The sequence below is a fragment of the Pipistrellus hanaki genome (assembly GCF_964339955.1).
Source record: "Pipistrellus hanaki genome assembly, chromosome: 19".
NCBI lineage: Eukaryota > Metazoa > Chordata > Mammalia > Chiroptera > Vespertilionidae > Pipistrellus > Pipistrellus hanaki.
In genome coordinates this window covers 5,528,768-5,553,354 of record NC_140521.1, presented here as the reverse complement: position 1 = coordinate 5,553,354, position 24,587 = coordinate 5,528,768, and the positions used below count along the sequence as shown (strand labels likewise).

General features: G+C 53.2%; 1 protein-coding gene across 2 annotated transcripts in view; it reads right to left on the bottom strand.

Moving 5' to 3' along the window:
• WSCD2 (WSC domain containing 2) overlaps nucleotides 1-24,587 on the bottom strand; it is a 58,139-nt gene that overhangs the window by 13,589 nt on the left and 19,963 nt on the right. Inside the window, exons 2-4 of one of the 2 annotated variants that reach the window (XM_084868168.1) lie at nucleotides 6,459-7,422; nucleotides 4,673-4,787; nucleotides 4,067-4,251 (exon numbers count right to left, since the gene is read on the bottom strand). In XM_084868168.1, the coding sequence (XP_084724294.1) occupies nucleotides 4,067-4,251; nucleotides 4,673-4,787; nucleotides 6,459-6,882 (724 nt within the window). In that variant the 5' untranslated portion in view covers nucleotides 6,883-7,422. The remainder of the gene's footprint in view (nucleotides 1-4,066; nucleotides 4,252-4,672; nucleotides 4,788-6,458; nucleotides 7,423-24,587) is intronic. The other variant, XM_084868169.1, reaches the window with a different exon arrangement.

The window sequence follows — 24,587 nt, the reverse complement described above, 5'->3', positions numbered from 1 at the left end:
GGGAGAACAGCTAAGCAATTCTCTCCTCCTCATGAGGGAGAAGGAGAAAAAGCTCCTAGTTACCACCTCCTTGGTTCTGCACTGCATAATTCATGAAGGCCCGCATAAAACCCAGGACTCCCGGACATACATCAAGGGCGAGGAGAGGCCTGCAGGCTGGGCAAAGAAGGAGCTAGGGTTGGTCTATCCATCAAACTGGGACCTTTTTCCTGCAATCGTCGGAGGCACCCCTCAGCAGAAGTGGTCAGAACGGAGTATCGGTGAGCATAAATCAGCAGCAGTGAACAAAATTTCCCTTCTAACTCTGGAAGACGGGGAGAAAAAAAAAAAATCACTAGAGCTAACAACGGCACACAAAAATCCACTCTGTGAATTGAGAACCATTAAGTCCAGGATCTGTTTTGTTCAGCACCGCGGACAGCCGCCACGGGACTGACTCGCAGATGTTGCCATACAAATCCGGCAAGAATCTTCCAGGCGAATTATGTTTCCTGTAACACCCAATAAAGCCACCCATGTTTGCACGGCCTGGCAGGTGGCTGCCCCTGGAGCAGAGCTACCCCTGCCGCTGCCGACACATTTAGCAGACTGCTGTGAAAAGTGCAATCCAACCACGAAGGGAGTCAATTTCTCGGTTCTTCTGTGACAACGGGGAAGGGTCCCGGAGCGTCTGTGTCAAGGCAGACTAGCCGGGTGCCTGAAGACACTTGCTCTGCCAACCTTTTCATTCGCTTGCTGCTGAGGGAGCCTTCTGGGACCTCCCCACGGAAGGTGGATGCCCCCCACCCCCCGCCCCAGCGGTGCCTGGAAGACAACAAACTCCCTTTGAGTCCGCACAGTCTCCAGGCGTTCGCTGCCGCTGCTCAGGGAAACGCGGTCACGACACAGTGCCGATATCAACGGATGATGCTACAAAGGGGACCCGGTGTCCGTCCTCCCTGCCTCCTGGAGGCAGCAGGTCGCTTCTGTGACGGATGGAATACGAGCGAGTGTCATATGCTGGTGACCCGGAGCCTCCCTGCTCCAGGCTTTGCTCACTCTATTCCCTTGGCCTGCATTTCTCTGCTGCATCTTGGTAACGTGTCTTGAGCCTGGATATCTCCCTCTTCTCCATCACGCAAAACCCTGTGTGTCTCTTAAGGCCCTAATCAAACAGCCCTCCTCTGGGAGCCTTCCCCGAGGACGGTCAATTGAGCCATGTCTGCTCTCTGGGTCTCAGTTTCCAAAACTGTAAAATGGGACATCAGAAAGGAAGGTGCTTCCAACATGGCACTCAACACCTGAACTTTGCTGAGCCTGGACTTCTGCTCGTGGCTAGAACACAAGGCTCTCTCTCTCTCTCTTTCACCTAGAAGTATCCTCTGAGGAAGGTTTAGCTTCAGGGTTGCTGCCTTGGCTCCTGTAGACAGAGTCCCCACAACCCCCTTCCCAGGGGCCTGTCTCTCCACTAGACACCTTAGGGATGGCTCACAAGCAACCATCCAGCCCTCCTCGTTTACAAGGGCAAAACACACCCTCGCTTAGTGGTCTCCATGGGTTGAGACTTATCATTCAGCTTATAAAGTCTCAGATGATCAGTGAGCATCTACACTTAATAAAAGAGAAAAATGCTAATTGACCGTACCTTCGCTATGCCCACAGCCAATCAGAGTGAGCATGCAAATTAACCCAACAAGAAGGAGGTTAATTTGCATATGCAGAATGGAGCAGTGTGAAGCCTGCTATGAGGGGAAGGGGGGCAGCGGAGGGAGCTACTGGAGTGGTGCTCCAGACAGAAGTGGGGACGTGCTGGCTCCCAGGCGGCCTGGGAGCCGGAACTTGCCGGTTCCCAGTGGGAGTGGGGACTTGCCGGCTCCCGGGCAGCTGGGAGTGAAGCCAGAGGCCTATTCTTTTTTTTTTTTTTTTTTTTTTTAAATATATTTTATTGATTTTTTACAGAGAGGAAGGGAGAGAGATAGAGAGCCAGAAACATCGATGAGAGAGAAACATCGACCAGCTGCCTCTTGCACACCCCCTACTGGGGGTATGCCCGCAACTAAGGTACATGCCCTTGACCGGAATCGAACCCGGGACCTTTCAGTCCCCAAGCCGACGCTCTATCCATTGAGCCAAACCGGTCCCGGTGAGAGGCCTATTCTTGCACAAATATTGTGCAACGGGCCTCTAGTGTTATTATAATAGGTAATCTCAGAAATGTGTGTGTGTGCATGCACGTGTGTATGAGAGAGACAGAAAGAGAGAGAGAGAGAGAGAGAGAGAGAGAGAGAGAGAGAGAGAGAGAGAATGTCCATTCTGAACATTAACCAAAAGGACTTCTGGCCGATATCTGGCTAATGACACTCACAGCCCCAGCCTTGTTATCTGGCTCGTCCCACCCACTGGGTTGTTTTAGTGGCAGCATCTTTTCCCTTTAAATACCTATGGCACTAAGGCCATCTCTTCAGATGGCCAAAGCCACCATCAAAACAACATAAATATTGGCAACAGGGCTTCAGTGATGGGGATGATAAACCTACCATCACATTAAAACCTCATTACATGAACGGCCAAGCCAGGCACCGGCTGTGCGAACATTCTCCAGCCGGGATCTTTCCTCCGCCACCTGTGCCCTCTGCCAGCCAGGCCTTCGGACCCACAGGGAGGCGGGCGGGGCATCCGTTTGCAGAAACCGGCCCCTTTGCGAACTGGCAGCAGGCTCACTGGACCCTACTGCAGGGCGAAGCTTGAACTGGGCTTCAAAAATACGGCGTTTGTAAAACAGAGCACATTCTCACGCAAACCATGGATGCATTTTTATAAACAACAGCCTTTGGGCGGAAGAGACCTCTCTGTGCGGGCAGACGGGCGTGAAGTTTTGTGTGGGCTAGCCAGCATTCCAGGCGGGCCTTAGCGGCTCCCCCGGGGCCTATGGCCTTATTACTTATTAATGTGTGGTTCCTGGACCAGCAGCCGGGCATCGCCGGGGAGGCCCTTAACAATGCAGTATCCCACCCGGACCTGCTGAATCCGAATGTGCGTTTTAACAAGATCCCCGCAGGGTTCACCTGCACCGTCAAGTTCGGGCAGTGCTGGCCCCGGGATAAGGAGGACCATCCTCCTCCGGCCTCCATCTTTTGTCAAGGCCGTTAGCTCTTTTTACAGTCTGAAGGTCACCTTTAATTAGACTGCGTGGCCTTGGGCGGGTTTACTTAAATTCATTAGCCCTCGCTCTCCTCACTATCAAATTCTCAGTGGTAACATCCCTGCCTGGGAAGGTTGTAGGAGAGGTAAATGAGATGGGTTCTGCCGTGGGCTTAGCAAGGTGCCTGAAACACAGCAGATTTTGACACGCAGATATTAATTGCTATTCAACATCCATAGAGGGGACAGTAGGACGGTGTCCTCAGCTCCTGGCCTCAGCTATTCGTCCCCCTTCCTCCCTCGGGGTGGAAACTGAGAACTTTTACAACAAGATGGAAGCATGGACAAGCGAGGAAAGAACTCTCTCCATGGAAGCATTAAAGCCATAGGCTCTGGAGTTGGTTTAAATTCTCTGCTGCTTATATGACACTGAACCTCAGTTTCCTCATCTGTAAAATGGGAGTAGGTGGCTCCTTGTGCCTATGTGAAGCATGAGTGTGAGAATGAGATGTACCTATTCCATATAAGGGACTTAGAAGAGGGCGCATTGTTTGCCATTGTCATTGTCATCATTGTCATTGTCAGAGACAATCTGCTTTCAGAAACTCAGGAAGGACGGGCTCAGCTCAGGCTCTAGCTCAGATGAAGGAGGAAGGTGGGGGCAAGTGATCCAGCAGGCAACTCAGGGCAGGAGAGAAACGGGGGAGGGGGTGGAAACATGCCAAGCAGCTGGGGCAAAGGGCTCTGCACGGGTTGGATGGGAGGTGAGCCTGGGCAGGACAGAGGCAGCCTTGGAGGGCAGCCGACGGCATGGGGGTGATGGGAGCCATGGGAGGTGTGGGCCAGACCAATCTGAACATTAACCGAATGCAGATAGGCAGGCAAGGGCCAGGGCCTGCTGGCTAAAGAAGGAGCTGCAGGGAGGGGCAGGGACCGACTCACGTACACCTGCGGGCCGACTCCTGGGCCAGCTGCAGCCGGTAGACGGAGAGGCGGTTGGCGCCGCCACACAGGCTGCCCCGCTCGCCCTTGCACTCCATGTCGCACTCGGCCTCGCTCACGTTGGCCGCCTGGATCTTGTGGCCGCAGTAGCACTCAGCGCCGAACTCCAGCCCGGCATACAGGTAACCCCTAGGGAAGGCTGCGGTCAGGCCAGGGCGGCTGCCGCCATGGAGACCCCCCGGGGACCCAGCGAGGAGACCTGGGATGAGAGGACTCTGGGGGCCAGGACCCCTAGGGACCACCCACTTGCCTTCATCCCCACCTGATGTCTTATACCCCATTCACCTACCCACATAGACATACCATGGCCATATTGACGGTCACCTGTATACACCTTTAACACAAGGCATGCTTCACACACACACACACACACACACACACACACACACGCACACACACACTTACGCATCCACAAAGCCTTACAAGACCCTTTCTTTGTGGTCCCGTGCTCGCCCTCCATCACATGCTCCCAAGGAAAAGAACACCACAGGCAGGATCCTGAGAAGGAAGGGGTCCGAAGTGAACGGAGCTTGGGACGTCGGGGCCCTACCGTTCTGCGCAGTTGTCCTGGCAACGGAAGACGGTCATCTTTTTGTAGTCGAAAAAGGACACGCCTCGCAGGGCCCGACTCTGGGTGTTGTCCAGGTAGCAGCCGATGTACTTGGCTTTGGGGAGAGGAGAAAAGTCAGACGGGGTTGGGGTGGAGGCTGAAAGGGTGAGGAGAGTAAGCAGGTGCCTTGGCCCTGTAGCTTTACGGACTTTTTTTTTTTTTTTTAATTATTACCTGTGTACATATTTTAACATTGCCTCCCCCTGCCATACATACCCTCCCTCCCCAGAGTTTTGTGTCCATTGGTTGTATTTATATGCATGTATACAAGTCCTTTGGTTGATCTCTTATCTCCCCCAGATCTCCCTACCCTCCCGGCTGTAATTTGACAGTCTGCTTATTGCTTTACTGTCTTTTTATCTGACTTTTGGTTCATCAGTTTATAATGTTCTTTAATATCCATAAATGAGTGAACCTTACGGACTTTTTGGTACCAATTCCTTCCTCTGAGCAGAAAAGCAGGCAGGAGAGACTGTCAGTCATGGGCACTGGCAGAACCTGGTCCCTAAGGGCAGTGGAGTCCAAGGGGTAGGGCTGTGGGCCCTGGATGAGGCCAGCAGAGCAGAGGAGGGGCCTCCCCTGTGACCAGGGTTAAGGTCAACCCTAAGCTCCATCGGTGACGAGTGGGCAGAGGGAATCCAAACCAAGGCCACTCCGTAGCATCAAGCAATGAGACCCACACGGAGGCAGCTCTGAAGAGCTTCTGAACCTCGGCAGCATGTTATCATTTCCTGAGCTGGGGCTGGGGACGCCTCCCCCACCAACATTTCAGTGCAGGCTGTGACCATCACAACGCGGTCCCTGCTCCTGAGTGCTCCCTCCGGCCGAGCTCACCACAGCCATTTCCCCAGAGCCCTGCCCAGGCGGCAGAATCCCTCCGACAAGAAGGGGAGGCCGGGGGTCTAAGACAGACCACGTCACAGGCCACTTGAGGGTGGATGAACGGCTGAGGCCGCACGATCTATCAGCTTGTCTCTGCCGCTGCGGTGCACAGATCGCTGAGATGGCAGAGCCGCCCCTGCCCGGCTGTTTGTCTCAAAAGCCCGGAGACCAGTGAGGGCTGAGCCTGGGAAAATGCCCTCCCTGGGGTGTGTTTTGCTTTCCTTTTTGCTTCTGCTTCCGTTCATCTTCTTCTCCAAGAAACGCTGCTCTCTTCACTAAGGTGATTTGTTAAAAGAGGAGCTAGCCGTGACTCATTGGGATTCCTCTTAGTCACTGTCTGTGGGTAGATCCACAAACGGGAGGCTGCGGCGCAGACGAGAAGGACGGTTTTGAGGTTAGTCGGATCTGGGTTCAGATCCTGACACAACAGTGGCCTTGTGCTAGTTTATTACCCAAGCTCCCAGAGATGATATTCTCCTGCCCGAAAAGTGGGAATAAGAACAGAGGTGTTGCCGAAACCGGTGTGGCTCAGTGGATAGAGCGTCAGCCTGCGGACTGAAAGGTCCCAAGTTCGATTCCGGTCAGGGGCATTACCTTGGTTGCGGGCACATCCCCAGTGGGGGGTGTGCAAGAGGCAGCTGATCGATGATTCTCTCTCATCGATGTTTCTAACTCTCTGTCCCTCTCTCTTCCTCTCTGTAAAAAAAAAAAAAAAAAAAAAAAAAAAAAAAAAAAAAAAAGAACAGAGGTGTTGTGCCCCCCCTAAAAGCCATATGTTGACGTCCTAACCTCCCCACCAGGATCACAGCCTCCTCCTCTGGGCCCCAGCGTTCACCCCTCTTACCTCGCTCCTCCTCCTTCTCCCGGACAGCCCTCCCCTTGAGGGCTCGGCTCCAGGCTCCACCTCCATAGTCGCCCAGCTTGGCTCGCTCCATCCCATCTTTGCCCTTGAACCAGGGTCCGTGTCCGTATCTGCGGGCGAGGCTCAAGGTCTCCCCCGCGTCCCTGAAGCCTCTGCCCAGGTGCCAGTCTTCCAGGAAGGGCACCTCGGCGCCCTCGGCCGGGGCCCCGGCAGCGGCAGCGGCGGCAGCAGCAGCAGCAGCAGCGGCGGCGGCGCTGGCCTGGTTCTGGGGGACAGCGGGCTGGCCCACGAAGCCGGCGTGCAGGAAGACGAGGCTCCCGGCCGTCAGGTAGAGCACCAGGAAGGTAAAGAAGCGCACGGGTTTTCGGCGGAAGTACCGCTGGAACTTGAACCAGAGCTTGGCCATGGCGGGATCATTCCGGACTGGCTGGCCGGGGGCTTGGCTGGGGGGGCCACAGGGCGGGGACGGAGGGGGTTTCCTTTCCCAAGCTCCCCTCAAGGGTGGAATCCCTGGGGGCCTTCCGTCTTATTCCTTCTGTGAAGGCATCAGACCTGGAGTGCTTCTAGCACGTGGCTGAGGCCAAGAGAACGGAAATCAGAACTGGCCAGCCCACCCGAGGCCAAGGTGAGCGTCTCTGAGCCACAAAAGGAGTTCTGAGGTTCGGGACAGCCAGGAGTGGATCCCATTTCCCTACATCTTGTTCTTGGCCTCCGAGAGCCCCAGAGAACTCTGAGAGGAGCGAGTGGAGAAGGGTTCTCACGTCACCAGCAGCCCCAGGGCCCTCCTCGCCTTTCTCAGCTGCTCAGGCCGGTCGGGGCTGGATCATCTCACCGAGGCCGTTCCCGGCTTCTTTCCCAGCTGGGGACCACGCTCGGGGTGTCCACTCGTGGAAACAGAAGCCGGCGGGCGTCCATCCGGTCAGGCATCAGGGCTCAGGGCCGCCACCTGCAACACGGCACAGACCGAGGCATGAGGCCAGAGCTCGAAGGCTCTCAAACATTTTCAATCACTGATCCATTGCCTCTGGATCGGATGCCTCCTGGGTGCATGCCGACCAGGGAACAGCAACCTTTCAGTGCATGGGATGACGCTCAACCAACTGAGCCACACCAGCCAGAGCTACTTTTTTTTTTTTTTTTTTTAAATAAAAGTTTAGTGAGCAGCTACTATATGTAGCAGACACTGTCCTGGGTGCTGGAGATAAAGCTGTGAATGAGAAAGACCAAGTCCCTTCCCTCACAGGCTCACATTCTAGTGGGAGAGATCAGGTCCATGGTTCTTCTCCGTTATCCAAGGAAGAAAAAAAAAGGGGGGGGGGCGGGGAAGGTTCATTTAGCAACTTATTCATTCACTAAGATTTATCCTGCTTTGTGCCAAGCCCTCTGTGTGTATTATCTCATTTAGCCTTCCCCATGGTCCTATGGGAAATCACTATTTCCCTATTTTATGTATGAGGAAGCTGAGACCACAGAAATGGTGAGTGGTGGCACTGGGATTTGAACATGGGACCATCCAAATGGAAAACCATAGCTCTTGACCGTGTCCTTTCCCCACGTGGTCTGGACGCCACTTGGGAATTTGGAGACGGTCCCTGAAGCAGCAGCCCATCTGCACTGCCTCCGGGTGACCAGCAGGGGCTCACCCTGAGGACAGGGTCCCTCAGAGTGTGGTCGGAGAAGCATCGGGTTCAGAATCGTCTAGAAGCTGGATTAAAGAGGCCTGACTTCTCCAACCAGGTGTAACGAGGTGCCCTCAGATGATGGTGATGAGCACAAGGGTTTTGAGGACCACTGCTTTAAGAGTAAACCTTCAGGATCTTCAACAGGAGAAAAACAACGTAAATTAGAAAAGAGAAAGGAAACTCCGTTTGGCTGGCGTTGTTTCATATTAACACCAGCAGGGGGCCTCATCACAATCTTGGTCAAAGCATGGATTCAACTGTCAGCCACTGGGCCATTTGAATGGTAACAGCTCCTCCTAATCCAGACAGTAGCCCGGGAATTTAATTAACTGTGGTTCAAGGTAGAGACGGCCAATCCCCCAAATGCCTTTCCATTCACCTAGGAACTAAGTACTGAGCACCTACTATATGAACAAATCTGCCCCCCATCCATGCTCCTGTGGGGTCAAACTATCTGCTCTCCCATAGATCCATTCATTGCTCCATCATCCTTTAATCCACCCGTCAGTCCACCTACCCATCTATCCATCAAGTCACAATCTATCTACCCATCCATCATCCATTCCTTAATCCAGCCATCAATCTACCTACCCCTCCACCCACCCACCATTCATCCATCCATCCATCCACCTACCTGAACTGTAACAGCACATTCATCCATCTAACTCCCCACCTATCCACTCAGCTACCCATTCTTCCACTCATTTAAAAGCACGTGTTTCTTGCCTATCTGTGTGTGCGTGGGATGCAGAAATAAATAATTCAGAGTCCCTGCTTTCAGATAACTCAGAGCCTCCCCCGGGAAACAGCAATTTCAATAATCGCTACACTAAATCACTGTACAGATAGACAGTGATAAATCCTGTAGTAGATGTAAGTAGAAGATATAGAACAGCAATTAATATGAATAACTCATGTTTGTTGAGCACTTACTGTGTGCCAGACATTGCTCTAAACACACAATAGTCTGATTTAATCCTCGTAACAATTCTAGGAGGGAGATCTGTATTGATTTTACAGACAGAGGAGAGAAATGAGGCTCAGAGAGGTTAAGAAACTTGCCCAGGGACACACAGCCAGTAAGCGTCAGCTGGGGTGTGAACCCAGGGCCAGTGGATTTCACAGGCTGTGCTCCTAACCTTGTGTCTAGACTGGTCTTGTATCCCTTTGAGAATCTGATGAAAATTACACACATAGGCACAGAAAAGAACACTTGTACATAAGCCCTCGGATTTGAGTTTATAATGTTAGGGCATTTGGGGGCCAGGGGGTGAGAAGTCCTTGGAATGTGGGAGCCCAGAAAAATAAAGGTACATGCCCCTGACCGGAATCAAACCTGGGACCCTTGAGTCCACAGGCCACGCTCTATCCACTGAACCAAACCGGTTAGGGCAGTGGTCGGCAAACTCATTAGTCAACAGAGCCAAATACCAACATACAACGATGGAAATTTCTTTGGAGAGCCAAAATTTTTAAACGTAAATTTCTTCTAACGCCACTTCTTCAACATAGACTCGCCCAGGCTGTGGTATTTTGTGGAAGAGCCACACTCAAGGGGCCAAAGAGTCGCATGTGGCTCGAGAGCCGCAGTTTGCTGACCACTGAGTTAGGGGAAGACACACATTCCTCAGGTCCTCCCTGATCCACAGACTGAGTCTCCATGACCTCGGGTCGGGGCTCGGTTGGCCTCCAACAAGCCCCTCGGCCTCTCGGCCTCCACTTGCTCATCGCCCGTGGGAAACCCTGGCTGCATTAGTATCCTTCCTCCCTGGTCATGTGCAGCTCTGAGGCCAGGGCAGGTATCATCACCTCCGAGCTGCGGCTTTCTCTCCATCAAGTGGGGGAGGGGTGTGTATGTGACCATAGACTCTCCCTCCTGGGGTTTGGGGAGGACTCAACAAGAGGCTCCCTAAGGCCGAAACCGGTTTGGCTCAGTGGATAGAGCGTCGGCCTGCGGACTGAAGGGTCCCGGGTTCGATTCCGGTCAGGGGCATGTACCTTGGTTGCGGGCACATCCCCGGTAGGGGGCGTGCAAGAGGCAGCTGATCAATGACTCTCTCTCATCGATGTTTCTAACTCTCTACTCTGTATCTCTCTCCGTTCCTGTCTCTGAAAAATCAATAAAATACATATTTAAAAAAAAAAGAAAAAGAGGCTCCCTAAGGCCGGATGGAATCCGTGCTTGCGAAGAGCTGGCAACCACAGCTTCATCTCTTTTCGTTTTACACGAGGCCCCTCTGAGCCTCAGTTTCCCCATCTGTCGAGTGTGGCCGATGACGCCTGCCTGGCTCCCCTCCCAAGGCTGGCGGGAGTTTCCACGGGGACGAGGCCCAGGGCCCCCCTCGGCGGGAAGGGTGGCATTTGGTTACCGCAGCCCGAGTTTCCAGGCGGAGCTCCCAATGTCCAAACACAGCCTATTTTTAGCACCGCAACGAACCTCTGGGGTTAAGCTGCCAAGAAAATGCCTGGCGGGCAGGGCTGCCCTGCGGGAAGGGAACACAGGAGGGGCGGCCTGCCTCGCCCTCCCTCCCCCCCGAAAGGGCCACAGTAGATCTGGCTGGGAGTCTGTGAGGCTGGGCAGCTGACCAGCCCTCCCTCCACAGGCCCCCGGACTCTACTTAAAAGCACAGGATCCGGGACCGGCTGATGACCCCCTGGTCATCCAAGCAGGGCCAAGACAGATACTGAGAAAGCGGTTTTGTGGTTTCTTCACGGTTCTAGGTAGGAAAGGCAGCTGGGGATCTCCAAGACACGGGGAGCCCTGGCCTGAGGTGAAATTTTAGTCTTGGTCTAATGATAAAAAATAATATATCAGAAATCGCTGGTGTTAACTGAGCATCTGCTATGTGCCAGGCACTGTGCTGGGCATCTTATTCCCACTGAGCCCTTTAATCCTCGCGAGAACCCCATTGAGGTAGCTAGTAATCTCTCGGGGCCATCCCTCAGACCCTTCTCCAGGTAGATGGACCCTCCCACCCTGACCCAACTCTTTTAACAAAGTCCCTCTCCTCCTCCTTGCTCCTGGACCAGCCACTGGGCAAGTGAAAGGAGTGATAAAATAGTCTGAGGAACACCATTGTGAATGACCATCTTGTGGCTTTCCCTCACGCTCGTAAGGGATCCAGAATTTTATGAACCCAGCCCACCCTGGGAAGCATTAGGCACCCTGACACGGTGTGTGGACGCCCCGTTGTGTTGTTTTGCTGGTTTGCAGTCTTTCCAAAGCTGCAATGGGCATTTCTGTACAGACAGACCTATTTGCAGGGTCAAAACAGTGGGGCTGCCATGTCTGAGATTCCGTGTGTGTGTGTGTGTGTGTGTGTGTGTGCACCCTCACGCAGCTCCACGCACCTCCCAGGAAGAGTCCCCAAGACCCCCCACACTGCCTCCTCTGAGATCCTCGGCCGAGGACTCGCCCGCCACCACCTGGCAATCACCGCGCGCCATCTATATTCATTTCCGTTCCTCCTTCCAAAACTCGGGAAAATAGATGAGAAGGCAAAGTGCCATTAGCTAAATGGCCTTTAACACCCAGCCATCTGCCGTGATGTAATTAAATAAAAAAATCAGAGGGAGCATATGGTGCCCATTATAAATAAATATTAAAATTTTGTTTCCCTGGGTAATGACTCCAGTGCCTCTGGCTCAAACTTTACGGCCACTGTCACTTACTGCGGGGAATCAGGCCGGGCTGCAGAGAGCGGGTGGGACTGGAAGGAAGTGACACAGGAAGTGGTCAGGTCCAGTGTTAGACATTCCTGGTCTGCGCCTGCCTCAGCCACCTCGTGGCTGTGAGGCCTTCAGCAGGTGGCCTCGCTGAGATTCCGTTTCCTCACCTGCCAAACAGGACCAACCCGCCCTGCCGCATGAGGGAGCTAGGGAGCTGAAATGAGCTCACATCCTTAAAATACATGAACACAATCATACTTACCATATGTGCCAGTATTTATTGAGCACCTACTATATGTCAGGCACTGTCCTAGAAATTAACTTATTTTTTTTAAATTTACTTTTTACAGAGAGGAAGGGAGAGGGATAGAGAGTTAGGAACATCGATGAGAGAGAAACATTGATCAGCTGCTTCCTGTACACCCCTAATCAGGGATGTGCCCACAACCAAGGTACATGCCCTTGACCAGAATCGAACCAGAATTGAACCTGGGACCCTTCACCCCACAGGCCGATGCTCTATCCACTAAGCCAAACTGGTTAGGGCGAAATTAACTTATTTAATCCTTACAACAATCCTATATGAAATGGCTCATTTGTTAGCCCCACTTTACAGACGAGAAAACTGAGGTTCAGAGAGGTTAAGTCACCAGGGCAAGGTCACACAGCCAGGAATGGTAGAGCAGAGTTCAAACACAGGTAGTCTGACTGCTGAGCCTTCACTCTGCCAAGCCCGATGTAAGAGTTTCTCAATGGTTGGCTATTCTCTGTCCCAACTCTGGCCAACAAACGTCACTGCTTACTGACACAGAGAATGGAAGGAAGCCACTTACGGTCTAAGCAGCAGGTTCCTCATCCATAAAGTGGGGGGAGAATTGACGGTACCCCCTGCACAGGATGCGGAGAGGGTTAGGGTAGCATGAATAACGTACATACAATGCTCAGCACGGGGCCAGGCACACTCTGGGCCTGACACTGTCCCAGCGCTTACTAAATTCATGTTTGGGTCGACACACGCAGCCATGGCCTGGCCGAAGACATGTGGGTCCTGGAATGTGCTGGAATCATCCGAGTCCTGGTTCAGCACAGTCACTCCATGACTCAAGGCCTCGGGAGGGCATGTCCCCTCTTGGAGCCTCCATTTTCCCGACCTGTAAAATGGGCATAAAGCTGCCACTTCCCATGGGCATCGGGCAGCCGTGGGCATGCCTTCCTGTTGTTACCCCAGCAGAAGGGGCCGGCAGCCACAGGGCCAGGTGGGGTGGCGGAGCGGAGGTGGGGGTTGGAGGGACCGGGCAGACATTAGAACGAGAGGTGGCACCTTCTCTCTCCACTTACTTGTGACTCCTCTTAAAGGAGGCCTCACCAGCCCCAACAGGAATAAGTCTTTGCTGTCACTGTGCCTTTAAATTTAGAGGAACATCCCCCCCCCCCCCGGGCTCCACAAACACACCCACACCCACACATCCCCAGGAATAAACCTGGCCGGTGGGAGGGAGGAAGTCTGTCTTCTGATCCGGGAGGGAGAGGCGGACAGGCGATGGCGGGGGGCTCCAGCCCAGGTGCCCGGCGGCAGGGAAGCACCTCTCAGTCTGCACAGGTCCCTCCCTGCCCAGGGCGCTGGGTGGGGGTCACAGCATTTGGATGCTCAGAGAGGTCAAGGACTCAATCAAGGTCACACAGCTCCCCAGGGGCAGAGTCAAGATCTCCCCGCAGGGCTGTGTGGCTCCAACGGGCTTTTTGGGGGCACCCCTACAAAAAGAAGTTTGTCTCCCCTAAAGAGAACATGCGCTCCTGAGCAGGGGGGGGGGGGGGGGCTTGACTCTGAGTTTTCACCTCCTCCCCGTAGCTCACTCCCAGCTTGGGACATGCGCCTTCCAGCAAGGAAGTCAGGGAACCCCCAGTACAAATGCCAGTGGTGCTCCTCACACAGCAAGCCGGTCCCTGAAGTCTCCCGAATCAGAGAGAGGAAACCGTTCCAGGCCAGAGAGAGCCACTGGCCAGCAGCCACTGCAGATTGAAGCGGTGGGTCCCAGCTGAGATCTGAGGCGGCCTTTGGATCCGGGTACAGTCCGGCGACTCCGTGCTTCCCTGTGATCCTCCGGGAGGGTGCACAGTAGGAGTTCTCAGACTGCGGGCTGCGTGGGAAGCCTCGGAAGTGGCGGGGCCCCGCCCACCAGTTTCTGACTCAGCAGCTCTGGGGTGGAGCCTGACAATGTACTTGTCTCACAAGCTCCCGGGTGAGCTGCTGCTGTTTCTGCTGCTGCTGCTGCTGCTGGGCCAGAGACCTGATGTTGCGGACTCCCCGCGTCGGTAATCAGAGCAGCGCACGTGGAGATGATTACAGGAGGCCGGGAGGAACCAGGATGAGATCCTCCAGAAGGGAGCCGAGCCCCCGAGGCCCACCAGATCTTGATTTAAATGCCAACCCCACCGTTGGCACCCAGGAGACACTGGGTGTGTCCGGGAGCCTTTCTGAGCCTCTGTTTCCCCATGTTAATGGACAGCAACCCCCTCAGAGGCTGTGGTTAAGCACTGAATGAGTGCTACCTTAAAATACTAAGAATGAACTGATACCCAGAGAGCGCTGCTATGTGCTGCATGGGTGGAGTATGTCTCCCCCAAATTTATTATTTTTAAAAAATATGTATTTTTTTTAATATATTTCAGAGAGGAAGGGAGAGGGAGAGATAGAAACATCAGTGATGAGAGAGAATCACTGACTGGCTGCCTCCCGCACGCCCCATGCTGGGGACTGAGCCCATAATCTGGGCATGCGCTCTTGACTGGAAATCGAACCTTCAGTCCATAGGCCAACACTATCCACTGAGCCAAACTGGCTGGGGCTGTCTCCCCCAAATCTATTATGTTGAAGTCCTAACACCCTAGGATTGCAGAAAGTGGTTGCGAGGGCCCAGCACGGGGGCAGCGATTCGCTACCAAAGGGGCACAGCGCGCTTCCTTGAGGCCGGCGGGAATGTGGCGGAGCTCGGTTCTGGTGGTGGTTCCGCGGCTGAGCACATCCGTTGAGACCATTCGAACTATAAACCACAACGGGCGGATGTGACTCTAGGCACATTACGGTAAAGCGTTTTGCTTTAAAGCCACGTGTTTTTTCTTGCTCTGCTGGCTGAGCCCCGGCGAGAGGGATGCTTCCTTCTCATCCCGGGACCTAGGATGTTCCCCTGGAGGGAAGGGGGAGGGGCTCTTTCAGGACAGGGACAACTCCCATGAGCACCTGGGCTCCCACGTGACCCTCATCTCCCCGCCTGCTCTGTTCCAGGAGCAGGAACACTGGGGTTATTTTTGCTCTGAGAAGCACTAGCCACCGGGTACTTCCTCCACACGTAGCCACCACCCCCTGTGGTGTTTACACAAAAACACATTTGCGCCAGGTTTTGTTTTTACTTTTCCCTCAGCTGCTTGGATTCTATTAAAACCTGGGGAGGCCTGATTATCTGCTTGGAGGCAGCTGAGGAGAGGGGGCAGGCTGAGCAGGATGCTGCAGGCACGCGAGGTTCCTCCCAGTCCTTTGGAGCTCTGGGGACTGGATGATTTGTTGAGGTGTGTGTGTGGGGGTGGTAGGCGGGGGGCTATCCAGGGCATTGCAGGTTGTTTAAAGCATCCCTGGCTTCTGCCCCCCAGCACCTGTCCACCGGTCGAGACAATAACAACGTCTCTAGCCATTGCCCGATGTCTCCAGGGGGCAAAATGGCCCCGGGTTAAGAACCACTGGCACACACACAAGATGCGCAGGCAAGCTCAGCTCAGCTCAGCTCAGCATCCTTTGCCTTCCAAGACTCAACTGAGAAGAGAGATTCTTCATCTCTATAGCCCTGGCTCCTTCCACAGGGCCCGGATATCCACAGAGCAGACGTCTAAGACATTGGTTTGGGGGCATTGTCTAGCAATCCAATTCTGGCCACCATGCGTGGGTTTGTGCTTGTGTAGGCTGTCCCCTATCACCTCACCTAGTGCCCAGATCAAGGCCCATGGTTGTCCCCATGTTTCAGGAGAGGAAACCGAGGCACTCAAGTTAGTGGGTGGCGGAGCCGGGACAGGAGTCTGACACCACAGCCCGGATTCCTAATGATCATGCTCTACTTAAGACAGCTGCCTTTCTAAAGGACAAGATGGGGAAGGGAGAGCGGCCAAGATTCTCTCCCTAAGCAATCTCTCCTTGTGCTCCTCTCAGCTCTTTTTTCCACGTAGGCGTCTCTCCACTGCCCAATTTTAGCAAGAATCCTGCCAACGTGGTTTCGCCAGAATCCCCATCCTCCACAGCTGATGGGCCTCAGCATCTAATGGGTTTCCCACACTCCTGCTGGATGCAGAGTTGAGCTGGTTCTGTCCTTAGGCCTCTTTCCCCGCACTGCAATAGTCCTGAATATAAAATCGGTTTTTGTCACCGTCCAGCTCTGGTTTTTCTTTAACAAGAGACCCAGGCACATGTATCTACACACGTGTGGAGGGAACATGGTCCAAGGTGAACACGAAAAGGAGTGTGGATTCTGGTGCAAGACAGACCAGCCTCCGAATCCCACTTAGCAGAGCTCTGTGAACTTGGGCAAGTGCCTGGGCCTTGATTTTGCCATCTGTAAAATGGGGACAAGAGCCATAATACAGCCCAGGATTTTTGTGAAGATGAAACGAGACAATGCTATAAAGTGCTTACTGGAGCCTGGGAAATAGCCAGCACTGGATACTAGTAAATGCTGGTTGGATGGATGCACACACTAGGCTCTGAGGAGAATGGACCCCTGTTAAGATGGAGATTGCTCAGAGGCAGGGGTGAGTTTACATGAAACTACCCAGCAAGGCAAGGGTGTTGGGAACCCAGAAGGTCCTCACTACACACACCCAAACACACACACACACACACACACACACACACACACAGTGAGCCAGGAGCTGGCTCTTCTTCAATGGCCCCCTGCTCTCTGATTGGACCAAATAAAGGCCCACTGCGCCTGCTGACCAATGACAGGCCATCACGTTGGGTAAGAGACCCACACAGCCCCCTCTGCTGGTTGGGTCAGAAGGCTTCTGGCCCCTTAGAAACTGCAAAGCCTGAGTCAGCATCGCTTGGCCCAGTGGTCGGCAAACTCATCAGTCAACAGAGCCAAATATCAACAGCACAGCAACTGAAATTTCTTTGGAAACTTCTTCTAACGCCACTTCTTCAAAATAGACTTGCCCAGGCCGTGGTATTTTGTGGAAAAGCCACACTCAAGGGGCCAAGGAGCCGCATACTGCTCCAGAGCCGTATTTTGCTGACCATGGCCGTGGCCCCTTCTCAACAGACACGTGGAACGCAGGCGACTGTGACCTGCCCTCTGCTGAGCCTGCCCTTGTGAGAGCCAGCAGCAGGCACAGCTGTCCCCCCAGGCCTGACGGGGGGGACAGGACAAAGTGGGCCTCGGGGCATCCGCCGCAGAGGGTTCCACTTCTCTGTGTTAATTCAAGAGCATCCACGTCTCCTACTGAGCCGCTGAAGAGCCCTCCGGAGCCTCTTTTCAACAGAAAACAGTAATTTGCAAGAACTCATAATGCACGGAACTGACAGGATGGCGGTGCAGCTGAACCTCGGCCGGCCTTTCTCTCCTCCCAGAGCCCACGGGGGCCTCTTGAGGCATAGCAGCTGCTGTGGGCTCGTGGGACGGTCTGGGAACAGGAAGAGGGATAGAACCACAGCTCCCGGGACAAGCTGGGGCTCTCACTGTGAAGGAGCAGCAGGCATGTCAGGCCTGGTGTATGTGTTTTTAAGAGCTGCCCAATTATCAGAACTGGGGGGTTCAAAACAACAGAAACGCATCCTCTCAGGGTTCTGGAGGCCAAACGCCCCAAATTAATGTGTGTGTGTGTGTGGGGGGGGGGGGAGCTGGTTGCTTCTGCAGGCTCTGAGGGAGGATCTGTTTCTCCACCTCGCTCTAGCTCCGGTGGCTGCAACAACCGGTTGTGACCAATGTGTTGCCTTGTGAGAGACAAACACCGATAGGTTGCCTCCCATGGGGATGGAACCAGCAACCCGGGTATGTGCCCTGATCAGGAATCGAACCCGAAACCTTCTGGTGTTCAGTACGACGCACCAACCAACTGAGCCATCTGGCCAGGGCAGTCATTCCTAGCTGAGAGAACATGCCCACTGTTCCGTAATGTCAGGGTCATAATAACACCTCCTTCTTCACAGAGTCGGCAGGGGGATCAAATGAGAATCACTTTTCTCTCTCCAACACCGATCCAACCATCGACTGAGCGTGTTACAGGGAAGTGCCATTGTATCCCTGTTCTACGGGTAGGTAAACCGAGGCCCTGAGGGGTGCGATAACTCGCCTAGTATCACACAACTAGCAAATGACGGATGTAGCTGTAATACACCTTTTCACACGAATTAAATACATCAGTAAGTTAAATAAAAACCGGGCACCTAGTGTGCGCTTAGTAGGTTTTTTTGCTCTGCTCTTCATCACCATCATCACAGTCATCGCCATCAACAGTCACATCATCATCATCACTGACGTTATCATCATCACCAGCACCATCATCGCCACCACAGTCATCCCTATCAGCATGGACACCCTCATCGGTTTCGTCATCGCTCCCGTTTTTGGCATCACCACCAATGCTCTCATGGTCCTCATCCTCTGCCTTCCGGTGCGTCTTACGAACGCAAAGCACAGACTTGATCTGTGAAGCTCACCTTGAACATGTTTCTTAACGAGGCCAAGAAATATTAAATTGTGTTCGATCCAAATAATAACACAAAAAGTATAGGTAGGGCTGCAAGAGGAGTGAGTTTACATGAAACTTCCCAGCAAGGCAACCCAGAGGGTCCTCACTACACACACACACACACACACACACACACACACACACACACACACGCATCCCTACACCCATGACCTACACCCAGGGCATTTTCTTTGGCCAGAGAACACTGGCAGCACACAGCTTTGACATTGTGTTTGGGGAGAAAACAACAAAAAACAAGTCACCGGCCACAGGTCCTGCGAAGTCTATTTTCTCCTTCCCGGCACAAGAGGGCCCCGGGAGCACTGTGTCCATCTTGGGCTTCTGGGCCACCCCTGGGGGAAGCTGCCAAGTGAAATAACCTCCCTGAGGTCTTAATGGGCTGCTCAGACAGAGGGGGCCTTGTTCGGGGGCATTTTGTTTACTTATTGTTAGCCCTGCTGCCGGCCAAGTTTATCCAGAGCCACGGCAGGTCAAGCTCTGGGCAGAGGTGAAGACACGCTCTGGCTCCGTGTCCTCTCACCCAGGGATGTGCCCTCTCCATGACTCTCCCTTCCTCCATCCCTGACCCTGCAAACCTCCCAGCCCAGAGTCCTGCTCCGCACAGGCTGCTCTCCTAATGAACTCTTCAGAACCAGGGACTCGCTGGTGGTAATGAGTTCAGATGCAGATGTTAGCATGTTATTAGCATGTTAGCAGGGTTTTCCTGAGCATCAAGGCCCTGGGGAGGGGGCGGATGGGAGGGAATGGCGTGCAGAATGGAATTTCAAAGAAGGGAAGCAGTTGGAAACCACTCAGTAAAGGAAGACTCCCACCCCCCAGTTCACACTGGCCTGGCAAACTTGACATTTCTGTCCAGACCTTGGACAACCTAATTGTACAATTCCGGGCTCTCAGCAGAGCCAGGGAATTCCGTGGTCAGTAAACTGTGGCTTGAGAGCTACATGTGGCCCTTTGGCCCCTTGAGTGTGGCTCTTCCACAAAACACCACGGCCTGGGCGAGTCTATGTTGAAGAAGTGGCGTTAGAAGAAGTTTAAGTTTTTAAAAAAATGTGGCTCTCCAAAGGAATTTCCATCGTTGTGCCGTTGATAGTTGGCTCTGTTGACTAATGAGTTTGCCGACCACTGCCCTAGATCATGCTGAACGGAGACATTTAGTCCACATATTTTACTGAGCATCTGCTATGTGCCAGGCACAGCTCTAGATACCGAGGTAAAAAAGAAAATGACAGGAAGCCCCAGTTTCATATATGGGACACCATAAGGGAGGGGAGGCCTGATTTCAATAGCTTAATATTCCACCTGGATTCCAGAGTCGTCATTCTTGGAAGCTGGCGTTCACCGAGCCCAGCCCTGGGTTCAATGCTTACAACCGTTACCCAATGCAGCAACCCCATGAGACAGGTATTCCTTTCCTTATCCCCACTTGACAGATGAGAAAACTGAGACACAGTGAGGCTGACAAACTTGCCCTAAGTCGTTCATGGAGAAACTGGGAGAATTAACCCGGGGAACTTGAAACTATAGAAGAACATGGGGTATCTAACCCAGTCCTGGGGTAAGAAGTCAGGCTGCGACCTGAGAGCTGTGCAGGGGGAAGGGGGAGGGGGGTGCCTGGTGGAGGGCGTGAGGCAGGAGGAAAGGACACTTGGGGGAGGGCACGCCCCGCCCCCCTGCCACTCCCGTGAGGGCTCCAGGTGGACAGGAGCAGAGCATGGTCAGGACCCAGGACCTCTGCCTCTGAGACCATGTTCCTGCTCCTGTTTCATACCCTTGAACCTGGGAGCCCCACTCTCTAACCAGCTAAGCTAAACCAGGGCTCAGCAGGAGCCCAAAATAGCTACAGCTTCCAGGCAAAATTAGTGCCGAGTCAATCTTGCCCCATTCATCACACTGACTCCAACCTTGTTATTTTCAGGCAACAGGGCGCTGGGAACAAGTCGGGGTGGGAGAGAGCAAAGGAGAGAGCGAGGGAGAGGAGGGCGAGGGAGAGAGCGAGAGCCAGAGCGGCCCCTTCAATTCTGTAGCATCTCTGGGTTTCTTTTGGGAAGTCTGTCCTTGCTTTGAGAAAGGTGTCAGCACAATGATTGATGGCAGCCCAGCATCCTGTCTTCAGCGTCAGTACCTGCAGAAGCCACATCTCCTCCAGCCAGTGTGGTTTGAGTATGTTGACATATTCAAACTCCAGAAATGGATGCTGACTGGCCTAAGCCAATCCACATAGCCCATCTTCCTTTCCCACATGGCGATTGGTCCAGAAACAGGCAGGTAATCTTATTAGAACCAACAGACTCTCTGGGGGAGAGAGGTTCTGGTTTCTTCGTCATCCAGGAGAAGTGAGCTTGGGTTCCTGGGGACATCTTGCTATATAATCAGGACAGCCACACACAGGGAAAAGGTAGAGATGCAGAGAAACTATAATCTGATGGTTTTGGTTTGAACCTGGGTCAAGCCACGCCTGAAACAAGATGCTGGTGGATTTTGATTTCTGTGAGCCAGAATAAGTGATATCCTTTTTAGAAAGTCCATTTGAGTTGTGTCTTTGCCACTTTCAACATAAAAACATTTTACATGCTTCAGGGCTGTGGCAGGATTCTCACCCAGGTTCGGGAACACCCATGGTCTGGGCTGTGGGAAGGCAGACATCTGGAGTGGAATTGAACTTGAGTGTGGGAGGGGGCTTTCTGAAACAAAGATCTGGGATGACCATGAGTTACAAGAAGCAGAATCAGCTCTGCAGAGGATTTAAATGCAGCCCATGGCTTCCTCGAGAAGGAATAACTATAACCACGGCCCATGCCTATCAAACAGCTGGCTAGTGGTCTGTGCACTATCTCACCCATTCCTTCTTAGCACCTGATGAGTAGGGGTAAATGTTCCCATTTACAGATGGGGAAACTGAGATGCAGAGAGAAATGGCCTATATGAGGAAGACAGGAAGTAGATAGCGGAACTGGGCTAGGTACCCACGTGACTCGGACCGGGAAACCACTGGGCTTAACACATCCCCACGCCCTGACAGCAGGTACACAGGGGAGATCCTGTTTACCCGCCAGGGGCTGGGGTGTCATGTCGGTGCCTGCAAGCAAATGACTGAGTCTGCGAATGTCACCAGGGCCGTTTTCTCCACTTAACCCCAGCAGGATCCCAAGGGTAATAAACATTCCCCCGGAATGGCAGAGAACTTGGCTGGAGCCAACAGACGACTCTGCTTAGGCGGGCAGCCCGGGGGACGGCTGTGCAGAAATGCCCTGGGCATTCCCTCCCATCCGGGGAACCCGGAGACCGGAGTCATTCGGTGGGTACCCCCCTGGCCTGCAAAGCATGTGCCATGACGGTCCCGTTGGACAGGGGAGGAAGCAGAGGCTCAGAGAGGGGACTCTGGTCCAATGGTACTGAGCTAATGTGGGAGTCAGAGAGCTGCCCCCGTCCCAGTAGGACCGGCCTGGGCAGGGTCCAGCATTAATAACACCCAAATGCACAGTGAGAACGTTATTCCCTCTCCATTTTCTTTCAGTCCTCTGATTCCATCAGTGGAAGCGTCTCCCTGTGGTGTGAATAGATCTCTAACACCTCCTGGCCCACCTGCCTTTATGGCAGAGGGAGGCTACGGCTCCCAGCCCCGGGCTGGTAACAGCAGCCGGCTGGCATTGATCCACCCGGTTCTGTTTTTGTAGTGTTTACAGTGATTAACCTCTATTTAGGCAAAGTCATATTGATTTCATATTTGCAGGTAAATTAGCTTCTAAAACAAACCATTCTCTAAAAAAAAAAAAAAAAAAAAAGTCAATTCAAAGAAAAGTAAGCAAACGAGGCCCTGGCTGGGTAGCGCAGTTGATTAGAGCCTCATCCCAATACGCCAAGGCTGTAGGTTGGATCCCCGGTCAGGGCACATAGAGAATCAACCAATGAATGCATAAATAAGTGGAACAACAAATTTCTCTCCATCTGTCTATCTTTCTATCTATCCATCTCTCTCTCTCTCAAAATCAACTTAAACAAAGAAGGGAAAAAAGCCCATGTGACAAAAATCTTGAAGGTATTGGGCTGATGAGTTGTCTCTACCATACTCAATGGAACCCCAAACTTCTGCCTGGTCAACTCGCCACTTCACAGGCGAGGGAACTGAGGCTCAGAGAGAGAATGTGGTGAAGCCAAGAGTTCCACAGCTCATCAGTGGCAGAGCTGGGATTTGTATCCAGGCATTGATCTGCCTCTTAAGTGTGTGTTCTTGATCACGTCACCACTCTGCTTCTGTGAGCTCCTGAGTTTAGTACATAGTATGGAATATCCTATCTAATAAAAGAGAAACATGCAAATTAACCGTACCTTCACTATGCCCACAAGCCACGCCCACCAGCCAATCAGGGCAAGTATGCAAATCAACCCAACCAAGATGGCGGCTGATTTGCATATCTAGGTGCATGGTGAAGACTGAAGACAGTGTAGAAAGAAGCCAAGCACTGCAGAAGGGAGCGAGGCTGGGAAAAAGCAAGCAAGTGGGGCAGGGAAGAAGGCAGAGAAGGAAGGGAAGCAGGTGGGGCAGCAGAGACCACAGCAGGAAGCCCTATTGCAATCTTCCTGCAACAGGCCTCTAGTTGTATTATATATCATATCAACCATCATATCACATCACAAAATCTCTATATCATATCACATCACATCATATCATATCATATCGCATCGCATTGCATCACATCGCATCACATCACATAACATCACATCATATCATACCACCCTAGCTAGCTAAAGAGTAACCAGGAAAGGATTCAGAGCAAGCTCTGCCCACCCCAGACCTCAGGCTTTAATGCGCGTCTCTAGAACAGCCCCGCCTTTCCCCGCCCATCACAGAACGGAAGCGCTTCACCCTCACTTTGGGTCTTGAGAGAAGCTAACACTCCGCGGCCGCCCAACACCCAGCAGGCCTCACCCCTGTCCAGCCAAACCCCTAAATTAACCATGAGGCTGTGAGGAGCTTTGTTCTCACGTTGCTATACTCATGTGTCTAATATCTCCACCACGTCCCCCGGCAGGGCCCCGGCCAAGGAAACTCCCCGTGTCTGGGTGCAGGGTTAGGGGGAACCTCCGGAGCCGCTATAGCCGGGAACTCCCCATAATACTCACTCCCTGGATGCCACTGCCTGCCAGGGCAGTTTGTATTGGGAGAAAGCCAACACCGAGAAAAACAAATGATGGCGAGGCCCTTCCTCCCACGCCCACGTTCCCTGGTAAGAGAAGCCTCAGGGACCGCCAGGGGCTCTCCCTGGAGCCAGGAGGCAGATTCCTCCCGCGGCTGAACCAGCTTCGGGTCCAGGAGGAATAATAAGAGGCCCCTGCAATCACATGGCCCCGGGAAACGTGAGCAGGCTTTTACCATCACTAGTTCTTGGTAAGCAAGACAGTTAGGTATCATTTTGTCGGTTTGTTGAGCACCTACTACGTGCCAGGCCCTGTGTGTTACTGATGCAGAGACAAGTTAAGTCAGAGAGAGCCCCTGCTCCACGGGACTCAAGCTGGAGTGACCAGAGGCAACTGCGGTATTCTGGAATCCCAGCATCGCTACTTTCCCCCTTTGTGCCTCGGCTCTCCCATCTGTAAAATGGGCGGAGAGTCGCTGTGAGGACTGAAATGCTTCAACACAAGTAAAGAGGCTCAGGACAGAGTCCGATACACAGGAAGGATGTGTGTTGGCTGTCGTCATCAGGGTTGTGACGGGGAAACAGAGAGGGCCAAGGAGGGCTGGCTGGAGGATGAGGTGTCAAGAGTGATACCCGAGAGGATGGTGTTGCATCGGGAAAAGGAAACCAGGGGGAGGGAACAGCCAGGGCAGACATTCAGAGATGGGAAAGGGCTCCGTCAGTCTCAAGGGCAAAAAGAGGCTGGTGGGTTTCGATTTCATTCCAGGGGCCAATGGGAGGCCACAGACGGCCTCTAGCGATCAGATTTGTGTTTCAGGGTGTCTGAGGAATCTAGGCAACTGGCAGAGGAATCTAGGCAACTGGATCTGAGG